We start from the raw sequence: 12428 nt of genomic DNA, 5'->3' as shown, positions 1-12428 counted from the left end.
CTTACTCTGTGTCCCAAAGATTTTGGTATATTGTGTTTTCATTTTTGCTTGAGTCAAGGATTTTTTTAATTTCATTTTTCATTTCTTTTACCCAGTCTTTCTTGAGGAGGGTGTTGTTCAGTTTCCATATGTTTGCTCTTTATCTGTTGATCTTCCTATTGTTGATTTCTAAATTTATAGCTTTGTGACCTGAGAATATGCTTTGCAGCATTTCAATGTTTATAAATTTATTAAGGCTTGCTTTGTCACCTAACATATGGTCTATCATGGAGAATGTTCCACGTGCACTAGAAAAGAATGTATAATGTGCTGTTGTTGAGTGAAGTGCTCTGTAGATATCTGTAAGGTCAAGTTGGTTGAGTATATTTAGTTTTCTGCATCTTTGTTGAGTTTCTTTCCAGTTATTTTATCTTTGATTGAAAGTGGTATATCAAAGTCTCCTACTATGACTGTGGAGTCATCTATTTGTCTTTTCAATTCTGTTAAAGTCTGATTTATGTATTTTGGGGCTCTTTCATTGGGTGCATAGATATTTATTATGCTTATATCTTCATGTTCAATTGATCCTTTAATCATTATATAATGTCCTTCCTTGTCTTATATGGTGGTTTTTGTCTTAAAGTCAATTTGATCAGAAATTAGTATTGCCACTCCTGCTCTCTTACTGTTGCCATTTGCTTGAGATATCTTTTTCCAACCTTTGATTTTAGTCTATTTTTGTCTTTGTGTCTAAGGTAAGTTTCTTGTAAACAGCATATTAATGAATCATGTTTTCTTATCCAGCCTGCAACTCTCTGTCTCTTGAGTGGTGCATTTAATCCATTTTCATTCAGTATAATTATTGACAAGTATGAATTTGTTGCTGTCAGTTTGTTATGTGTTTTTTGGGGTGTTGCTGATTTCTTTGTTCCATACAATTCTGAGCTCATTTTGTTTATGAATCATGTTATTACTTCCTTCATTGCTACTGTTTTAGTATCTGCTAAATATTTGTGCTTGTCCTCTTTTTATTGTGATGCTAAAGTTTATCAGTTTTCTTTGAGGTTACCCTGTGATTTATAATTTTCTCCCTGAGTTTAGAACAGTCCATTCTATCCTGCAATTCTCTTGAAAGAAGTTCTTTTATTGCTACCTTTTCACACATGAGAAAATAAGTATATGTCAAAGAACTTAGAATGGTAGAGTCAAAATTCTGACCATTCTTGCCTTCCCTTTTCTACTATTCTACCATCTCTTTTACAGAAAATTCAGCAAGAATTTTTTCATGACTGCTCACTATGCAAACAACATATATACATATATACATATCTGAAGAAAAAAAAAAAAGATAATTTCCTTTACTGAAAGGGAAGCATTCAGACATTGTTTATTCCATTTTCTTTCATATTTAAAAATTGTTAGCTAAAGTTCACTAAGTTGGTTTCACAACTAACTAATAGATTTCAGCCAACTGTTTGAAAAATACAGTTCCAAGAATGCACAAGATTAGATAACATTGTACTCATGGGACATACAATTTTTATTGAAAATAAACTTAATCATGTGAAATTTGAGATAGGTAACAAATTAAATGTAGAACTACCTGTATAAATGTTGTTGTTGTTATGTGCCTTCCAGTCGGACCCGACTCATAGCAACCCCTCCTTGGGTTTCTGAGGCAGTAGTACTACGGAAGTAGATTGTCCAACCTTCCTTCCAAGGAGTGTCTGGTGGGTTTGAAGCGCCTGCATTCTGGTTAGCAGCCAAGTGCCTTAGGCACTATGCTACCAGAGCTCCCTATCTGTATACATATATCATGAAAATTATTACAGAAAGTCTGGGTTGGAAGAAATTATTTTTGTGTGGCTTAGGGTAATAGAGGAAACCATTGGTGACAATAAGCATTCTTCTATCTGCTAAGGTAGATGGTTTCACATTTGAGGTACTTGATTTTTATACCCACAGGGCACCTTAGGGCTTGATTAACGTGGTCCACTGGAGCTCTGGTAGTGTAGTGCCTAAGGCACTTGACTGCTAAGCAGAAGGCTGGAGGGTCAAACCCACTAGCCACTCCTTGGAAGGAAGATGGGGCAATCTATTTCCGTAGTGATACTGCCTCGGAAACCCAAGGAGGAGTCGCTATGAGTGGGGGCCAACTCGACGGCACATAACAACAACAACAACAACTGGATGTTATCTTTAAATGCAAATATTTTTCTATAATGCTGAAGTTTAAAAAAATATTTTAATATTAGATTAACAAAATAATATAATTTCTAACCATTTTGATGTTGCTCTTTGCAGGGTGTTTTGAGTGCTGTATTAAATGCCTGGGAGGCATTCCCTATGCCTCTCTGATTGCTACCATCCTGCTCTATGCTGGAGTGGCCCTGTTCTGTGGCTGTGGTCATGAAGCACTTTCTGGATCTGTCACCATCCTACAAACCTACTTTGAGATGGCAAGAACTGCTGGAGATACACTGGACGTCTTTACCATGTAAGTCATCCTGCTGTGTGTTGAACAAATATGGATAAAGGGTTAGCTGAGGTGATGTTATAGCTGAAAAAAAAATACTCTTAGAATGTGCATGAGTCCAGTGATCTTTACAATACATACAGGAAGCATAGCACAGGGAGAGAGGCCTATTTAATGTGGGCCAAGTCTGTGCTTTAAGCTATCTGTAAAAATTATCCAGAACTCAATTATCAGTAAGTGGAAGGCTTGTAACACACACCTACACACTCACAGATACACATATTCACACTAAATGATTAAGAGGAGGATGAAGATTGATTAACAACTTAGTTAAGAAGTACCATTACTGTAAAAACATGGTCTCTAAATCTGAAGTATCAAGTTAGAGCTTTGTCAGTGTCACTGAAAAATGGAAATGAAGACTTTACATCAAGTTAAAAAAAAGTGAAAGAAATACCATTTTCTTTATATTTCCTAATATAGCTTTGTATTACAAATTAGTTCTGAAAAATAACATTATTCATGAAAATGAATTATTTAAGTATAGTAGACAGCTGATCAATTTACATTAAATTAAGTATGAATATACACACACATGTGTTGTTGTTGTTGTTATGTGCCGTGGAGTCAGACCTGACTCATAGAGACCCCTCCTTGGGTTTCCAAAGCAGTATCACTATACACATTTGTGTAGTATTTAATAATTTTCCACATAAAACTAAAATCCAGCAGATGCCATCAATGTCTTAGACTCAAATAGCAAGAATTGACACTTGAAAATTTAAAAATGATACTCATCTTTTGGAATATGATTAAACTAAATTAAAATGCTTTGGATTATTGGAGATAAGTTCAAAAGAGGTTTAAGAAAATTATTGCATGTATATATTTTAATGTGTTAAAACTGACATTTTCTTTTTAATTTTATCTCAGCCTACACTGGACACAATTTTTTCACTGTATATTATTTTAAGCTACCACAGATGTCCTTAAAATCTATCCACAGATTCTCTATCCTCAGGCTATATCCAAATTTCTAAATTTGGTTCTAAATTGACAAGTTTGTAAGAAATTACAAGCCTAATAAATGGACTAAGGTGTTTGTATATAGTTGTCAGAAACCAAGATATTTGTTTGATATTTAGACAATAAAATTTAATACATTACAGAGCTGTTAGGTGCTGTCAAGGTAGGTCCACCTCATAGCCACCCCATGTACAACAGAACGGAACACTGCCTAATGCGGTGCCAGCCTCACAGTCCTTGCTATACCTGAGCCCATTGTTGCAGCCTCTGTGTCAGTCCATCTCAGTGAAGGCCTTCCACCTTTTTGCTGACCCTCCACTTTACCAAGCATGATATCCTTCTCCAGGGAATGGTCCCTTCTGACAATGTGACTAAAGTAGGTGAGAAGTCTGGCTATTCTCACTTCCAAGGATCATTCTGGCTACCCTTCTTCCAGGACAGATTTTTTAGCTCTTCTGGCAGTCTATGGTACTTTCAGTATTCTTGGCCAACATCACAACTCAGAAGCATCAACTCTTTTTCTGTTTGACTTGTTCATTGTCCAGCTTTCACATGCATATGAGGCTACTGAAAATACCGTGGCTTGGGTTAAGCACACCTTAGTCTTCAAAGAAACATCTTTTGCTCTTCAGCAATTTAAAGAGGGCTTTTGCAGCAGATTGTTCCAGTGCAATATGTCCTCTGATTTCTTGACTGCTGCTTCTATTGGTGTTGATCGTAGAACCAAGTAATATGAAATCATTGACAACTTCAATATTTTCTTCTTTTATTGTGATACTACTTATTGGTGCAGTTGTGAGGATTTTTGTTTTCTTTATATTGAGGTGTAATCCATACTGTAGACTGTAGTCTTTAATCTTCATCGGTAAGTGTTCAAGTAATCTTCGCTTTCAAGAAGCAAGGTTAAATTGTATGCATATTGCAAGTTGTTAATATGTCTTCCTCTAATCCTGATGCTGTCTTCTTCATATAATTCAGCTTCTAGGATGATTTGCCCAGCATACAGATTGAATAAATATGGGGAAAAGATTCAACATTGATGCACTCCCTTCCTGATTTTACACCATGCAGTATCCCTTGTGATATCAAATGACAGCCTCCTGGTCTACATACAGGTTCCTTATGAGCACAATTAAGTGTTCTGGAATTCCCATTCTTTTCAGTGTTATCCATAATTTGTTATGATACACACAGTCAAATGGCTTTTGCATAGTCAATAAAACACAATAAACTTCTTTCTGGAATTCTTTGCTTTCAGCCAAGATCCATCTGACATCAGCAATGATATCTCTCATTCCAAATCCTCTTCTGAATCCAGCCTGCATTTCTAGAGGGTCCTGTCAATTAACTGCTGCAAACATTTTTGTGTAATCTTCAGGAAGATTTTACTTGGGTGTGATATTAATGGTCTTGTGCAGTGATTTGAACATTCTGTGGATCACTTTTCTTTGGATGGCACAAATATAGAACTCTTCCTGTCAGTTGGCCAAGTAGCTGTCTTCCAAATTTTGTTCCATAGAAGAGTAAGCGCCTCTAGTGCACTTTTGTAATTTCTTCCTAGTGCAGTATCTTTTTGTTGAAACATCTCCATGGGTATTCTGTCAGTTCCTGGAGCCTTGTTTTTTGCCAATTCTGTCAGTGCAGCTTTGGCTTCTTCCTTTTGTTCTTGATCATATGCCACCTCCTGAAATAGATGAGCATTGACCAATTCTTTTTGGTACAGTGACTCTGTGTATTCCTTCCATTCTTCCGATGTTTCCATTGTCATTCGATATTTTGCCCATAAAATCTTTCCATATGGCAACTCAAGGCTTGAATGTATTCTTGAGTTCTTTCAGCTTGAGAGATACTGGGAATTTTCTTCTCTTTTGGTTTAGTAACTCCAGGTTTTTGGATATTTCATTATAATAATTCATTTTGTCTTCCCTAACTACTCTTTAAAATCTGTTCAGTTCTTTTATAATTTCTTCCTTTATCTGCTCTTTGTTTTAGATCAAGTTTCAGAGTTTCTTCTGAATCCATTTTGGTCTTTTCTTCCTTTCCTGTCTTTTCAGTCACTTTTTGCTTTCTTCACGTAGGATGTTCTTGATGTCATCCCACAATTCATCTGGTTTTTGGTCAATGGTATTTAATGCATCAAATCTGTTCTTCAGATGGTCTCTAAATTCAGGTGGGATATAAGCAAGGTCATATTTTGGCTCTTATGAACTTGTTTTGATTGTCTTCAGCTTCAATTTGAACTTGCTTATGACCAGTTGATGGTCTGTTCCACAGTCAGCTTCTGGACTTGTTTTGGCTGAAGATATGAGCTTCTCCATTGCCTTTTCCCACAGATGTAGTCAATATGATTCCTGTGTATTCCATCTGACAAGGTCCAGATGTATAACGACCATTTATGTTGTTGAAAAAAGCTATTTGTAATGAGTTAGTTGTTGGTCTTGCAAAATTCTATCATGCAATTTCCAATGTAATTTCTATCATCAAGGCCTATTCCAATCACCAGTAATAATCAAAGCATTTTGACTGTATGTTTGGTCAATATCAGGCTGCAGAAGTTGGTAAAATTTTTCAGTTTCTTCATCTGTGCCTTTGGTGATTGATGCATAAATTTGAATAATGATAGAATTAACTGGTCTTCCTTGTAGGCATATGGGTATTATCCTATCACTAACAGTATTGTACTTCGGGGTAGATCTTGAAGCAGTCTTTGAAATGATGAATGCCACGAAATTCCCTGCATGATGCTTAAGGCATTTGACTGCTAGCCAGAAAGAAGGTTGGCAGTTCAAACCCACCAGCCACTCTGCAGAATGAAGACTTGGCAATCTACTTCCATAAAGATTTACCACCTTGGAAACCCAAAGGGGGTCTATGAGTTGGAATCAACTTGATGGCAGTGATTTTTTTTTTTGTATAGTACATCATATAGTTGTCTGATTCAAAATGGTCAAAACCAGTCCATTTCAGCTCACTAATACCTAGGATATTGCTCTTTATGCATTCCCTTCCATTTCTGACAACTTCCTATATTCATACTTCGTACATTCCATGTTCAAATTATTAATGAATGTTTGTAGCTGTTTCAGCCCATTTTGCCTCATGTCCCATTAGCAAATGGAGGTCCCACATGCTTTACTCCATCCCAATCATTGAGGTTGACTCTACTTTGAGGAGGCAGCTCTTCCGCAGTCCCATTTCAAATGCCTCCCAACCTGAGGTCCTCATCTTTTGGCACTATATCAGACAGTGTTTCAGGACTATTCATAAAATTTTCCAGTAATATGTAACACAGTGTTTCACTGCTATTCATAAGGTTTTCAGTGGCCAATACTTTGAAAAGTGGATGACCCCTTCCTTATTGTGAATGTTTCTTAGTCTGGGAGCTCTGCTGAAATGTGTTCACCTTGTGTGACCTTACTGGTATTTGAAATACTAATGGCATAGCCCCAGCCTCACTGCAACATGCAAGCCACCACAGTGGCAAACTGACTTGTGAGTGGTGGACAGGCTCTGAGAGAGTCATATGAGTGGAGTTTTGGATGAGGAATCAGAAATCATATGCTTAATTTGGTATTTTAATTTTTGCATTAGAAATTAAATATAAAATCAGTAATATTTTTAGAATTGATAGAATATCATTTTAATAATAAACATTAATCTGTGGGTGGATACATAAGTAAATAGGCAAGATGATTAGGAATGGGATGGTGAATGGGAATATACTCATGACCATATAGTTTGGCAGAAGATATGTGCATGCACTATAAAAATGCCCATACATATACTAGAGCAAACAGAGGGCAAAGTTATGATAACTTTAAATAAAACAAAACACCTTGAGGTAATGAATCACTGGGCCTGCAGACTCAAAACCATGGTCTCAGGGAATATCAAGTTCAAATGGCATAACATAGTACACAAAATCACTGTTCTACATTCTACTTTGGTGAGTAGTGATTGGAGTCTTAAAAGGTTGTGAAAAGCCATCTAAGATGCAACTGTTGGTGTCTTCTGTTCTCTGGAGCAAAGAGTGAAGAAAATCATAGAAGTATGGAAACAACTAGTCCAAATAACTAGCAGATCATGAGAACTTCAACCTACATTACCCTGAGACCAAAAGAACTAGATAGTGTTCAGTTACCACTGGCAACAACTCAGAAAAGTATCAAAACAGAAGATCCTGGATGGAGTGGGAGAAAAATGTAGAACAAAATTCAAAATCATATAAAAAAGACCATGCTTAATGGTCTGATAGAGACAGGTGAGACCCCCTAAACAATGACCCTCTAGTCAAGCTTTGGGCCTGGAATGGAACTCATCCTTGAGGCTCAACTTTCAGCCAAATAATAGACAGGATTACAAGGTAAACAATTGTACCAGGGAAGTACACTTCTTAGAACAATCAACCATGGGAGATCAGAAGCTCAAGGAAGGAATGCATGGGAAAGAAGGATGCAGGGAAAATGTAACCACAGGGAAGAAGTGGAAAGAGAGCTGTTGCATTGTGGGGATTACAATCAATGTCATGAAACAAACTGTGTATGTACTGTTGAATGGAAAATGAATTTGCTCTGTAAACTTGCACCCAAATCACAATAAAAAGTTAAAGAAAAAACAACAAAAAAATAAAGGAATATTATTTGGTCGAAATAAAAGCAAATGCCCAAATGATCTCTTTTTGTATTTCAAATGTCTAAAATTATTTTGACGAGGCTTATGTGTTGCTGTGAGGCTGGAGGCTATGCCACTGGTACATCAAATACCAGCAGAGTCACCCATGGTGGACAGGTTTCATCAGAGCTTCCAGACAAATATAGAATGGGAGGAAGGATGGAGCCATCCACTTCTGAAAAAAATGGCCACTGAAAACCCAGTCTTCCACCTGTAGCTCTCAGGATTTGAAGAATTACTCATTTTTCTTAATCTCAAGGACCCAAAGATCTCTGCTGCATATCTCTTTCTTCTCTTCCTCCTCCTCTTCTTTTTCCTCTTTCTCTCCCTCCTTCCTTCCTTTTTCCTACCCTTCCTTACCTCCCTCTTCCCACATCTTCATTGTTTCCCTCCTCTTAAATACATACACTTTCCCAACATGGTCAATATTTCCAAGTATACAGGGAGATATATAAAGGGAAAGTACACTGAAATATGACTATTTTTTTTATCAATCTTGTGTTTAGCATGGAAAACCTACTTCTCAAATATACATTTGCAAATAAGCCTCTTTCTTATACAATCTGATTTTCAAACATGCAACTATAAAAACCAATGGAAGGTACTATGAAGTCCAGCTCTTACATTACAATATGGTGTCACCACTAAATTATTTTTTCATATCTATTTGACTTTTGCAGGCCTCTATATAGAGAAAAGATTGAATTACTAAAAAAAAAAAAAGTCACCCATTAGTGTGTGTGTGTATATATATATATAGATAGATAGATAGATAAATCTATCTTTTTTCATCTATGTGGATTCCCAGAAGGTTTTCATCCCTTGTCCTGTCATTTTAGTTCCCAGATGACCATGTCTGTGGTCATTTGTTGACTCCATACTCTTTTAACTTAAACCCCTGTTCCAATTAGAGAACATTCTTACATTCTAAACATAAATTTTCTTCTTTGCCATCACTGTGTTGACTCCCTCGTTCTGTCATAGAGTCACTATGAGCCAAAGTCAACTCCATGGCATGCAACAACAACAGGAACAAAAACAATTAACTGCACTACAATGTTCTGCAATGTGAAAAGCATTTTCCAATTTCTGATTCAGACTTACTTATCTCAGGATACTTTGTCAAGATGTTATTTTATTCCATTAATTTCACTTAAAAAAGTAATAGAGCAGATTCATATAAGGCAATGAAATATGGAAATTGATTAGAAAATTAGATATAAAGTGATAAGAATCAGTAATTTTGCTAAGTGACTTATCTTTTTGATAACTCTCTTGAGGACTGTACAAGAGAGAGCCCTCCTCACAATTTATTAGACAGAGATTGCATCTGGGCTATCGACAAATGATACTGGGTTATAAGATCTGGTATCACTGATTTCCAGAACAAATTAATTTTTTTCAAAATTTTATCACAATAATTTAAGGTCAATGTGTCAAACACTGAGTTAATTAAACAGCATATTCTTTGCTACTTTATGTATACATAAAAATTAGTCACAGTCTCTTTAAACCAAAACCTAAAACCGAATCTGTTGCCATCAAATTGATTCTCACTCACAGCAACCATGTAGGACAGAGTAGAACTGCCTGTAATATATATGGAAGCAGACTGCTACATCTTTCTCCTGTTGAGTGGCAAGTGGGTTCAAACCACCTTTTGCTTAGCAGCTGAGTTCTTTAACCATTGCACCACCAGGGATAACTACTTAAATAAAAGTAGCCAGTAAACTCAGATAAAATAGATACATTGGTTTTGCTCTTATCCACATTGCGGTGTGTAAGTCTTTAAATCAGTTTGTAATTCACATTTACTTCTTAGAAGATAACAAAATAGCTATCAGTAACTAGTAGAATATAAATGAGAAGGCAAATGAAATAGTGCATTCATAGCAAACACTGTAAAGATTTGTGGCCTGTGTTATATATTGAATTATTTCTTCCCAAAAGAGAACGTTGAAGTCTGAAGTCCTGGAAATGTGACCTTATTTGGAAAGAAGGCCTTTGCAGGTATAATTCATTAAGATAAGGTGAAGACATACTCTTGTTAATTAAGAGTAAATTAAGAGTAAACTCTTAATCTACTATGGCTGGTGTCCTCATATGAAGAGGAGAGGATGTACAGGCAGTTACATTGGGAGAATGTCATGTGATGACAGAGGCAGAGATTAGAAGAGATTAGAATGATGCATCTACAAGCCAAGGAGTGTCAAGGATTGATGGCAATGCCTAAAGCTAAAACAAACAAACAAAAAAACCAAAAAACAGAATGGACTCTACCCTTGAGCTTTCTGAGAGAACATGGCCCTGTTGATAATTTATCCTCCAGAACTATTGTTTTCAGCAACCCCATTTGTGATCCTTTGTTACAGCACCTGTAGAAAACTAATATAGGCTGATAGAAATCACTGAAGTATTCAATTACTGAAGTCTTATTGTAGGACTATTTGAAGATCAGACAGATCGGTATTAATTTGTGATTATTAGTTCTGGAGAATCAGAAATAATTGAATATAGCTAAAACTTTAATAGAGCTAGCATAAAACAATACTGAATTCCTAATATCTAAAATAATAATTGAACAGCATACATCTTTTTGGAAATAATTCCATCAGGCTGTGGTTTTTCTGCCTGTTAGGTGCTGTTGAGTTGACTTCAACTCATAGCAACCCCGTGTACAATGGAATGAAACACCATCCAGTCTGTGCCACCCTACCAATCCCTGCTTTGCCTGAGCCCATCATTGCAGCTGCTGTGTCAATCCACTTCATTGAGGGTCTTCCCCTTATTGAAGGAATTGACCCTCTACTTTACTAAGCATGAAATACTTCTGGGAATGGTCCTTTCTGGCAATATGACCAAAGTCAGTGAGATGAAGTCTGGCTATTCTTGCTTCCAAGCAGTGTTCGGGCTGCACTTCTTCCAGGTCAGATTTGTTCATTCTTCTGGCAGGCCATGATATTTTTAGTATTGTTTCCCAGCACCACAATTCAAAGGCATAAACTCTTCTTCTTCTTTCCTTATGAATTGTCCAGTTTTCATATGTATGTGAGGCATTTGAAAATACAATGGCTTGGGTTAGGTGCACCTTATTCTTTAAAATGGCATCTTTGCCTCTTAACATTTTAAAAAGGTCTTTTGCAACACATCAGCTCAGTGCAATACAACGTCTTGTTTCTTGACTACTGCTTCTATGGGTGTTGATTGTGAATCCAATAAAATAAAATTCCTGACTTCAATTCTTTCCCCATTTATCATAATGTTGCTTATTGGTCCAGTTGTGAAGACTTTTGTTTTTTTATGCTAAGATTTAATCCAGAGTCTAGGATGTTGTCTTTCATCTTCATCTGTTAGTGCTTTAAGTCATCCTCACTTTCAGCAAGTAATGTGTCATCTGCGTATCACTGGTTGTTAATGAGTCTTCCTCCAATCCTGATGCCATGTTCTTCTTCATATAATCCAGTTTCTCAGATTATTTGCTCAGCATACAGATTGAATATGTATGGTGAAAGTACACAACCCTGACACACACCTTTCCTGAATTTAAACCGTGCAGAATTCCCTTGTGCTGTTCAAACAACAGCCTCTTGGTCTATATACAGGTTCCTCATGAACACAATTAAGTGTTCTGAAATTCCCATTCTTTGCAATGGTATCTGTAATTTGTTATGATCCACACTGTTGAGTGACTTTGCATCGTCAATAAAACACAGGTAAACATCTTTCTAGTATCCTTTGCTTTCAGTAAAGAGCCATCTGAAGTCAGCAATGACGTCCATCATTCCACACCCTCTTCTGAATCCAGCTTGAATTTCTGGAAGTTTCCTGTCAATATACTGCTGCAACCATTTTTTAATTATCTTCAGAAAAATTTTTGTAGTGTGTAAGATTAATGATATTGTTTGATAATTTCTGCATTCTTTTGGATCATCTGTCTTTGGAATGGGCACAAATACGGATCTCTTCCAGTCAGTTGGCCAGGCAGCTGTCTTCCAAATTTCTTGGCATAAAGAAGTAATTTTCTCCAGCATTGCATTCATTTGTTGAAACATCTCAGTGGGTATGATCAATTTCTAGAGCCTTATTCTTCACCAATTCCTTAGTGCATTTTTGACTTCTTCCTTCAAAACCATTGTCTCTTGATCATGTGCTACCTCATGAAATATTTGAACATCTACCAATTCTTTTTGATACCATGACTCTGTGTAGTCCTTACATCGTCTTCTTTTTTTTTTTTTAATGCATTTTATTGAAATATAATTTATGTACAGTGAAA

General features: G+C 36.3%; 1 protein-coding gene across 1 annotated transcript in view; it reads left to right on the top strand.

Moving 5' to 3' along the window:
• Positions 1–1503: 1503 nt before the first annotated feature.
• Positions 1504–12428, top strand: part of GPM6A (glycoprotein M6A) — a 96123-nt gene continuing 85198 nt past the window's right edge. Inside the window, exons 1-2 of the mRNA XM_042782269.1 lie at positions 1504–1558; positions 2284–2476. Of these exons, the coding sequence (XP_042638203.1) occupies positions 1504–1558; positions 2284–2476 (248 nt within the window). The remainder of the gene's footprint in view (positions 1559–2283; positions 2477–12428) is intronic.

Source organism: Orycteropus afer, unplaced genomic scaffold (genome assembly GCF_000298275.1).
Source record: "Orycteropus afer afer isolate SDZICR_OR568_19922 unplaced genomic scaffold, OryAfe1.0 scaffold00278, whole genome shotgun sequence".
Taxonomy (NCBI): Eukaryota; Metazoa; Chordata; class Mammalia; order Tubulidentata; family Orycteropodidae; genus Orycteropus; species Orycteropus afer.
The sequence above is the reverse complement of the archived record's forward strand: the minus strand, read 5'-3'. Positions and strand labels throughout refer to the sequence as shown.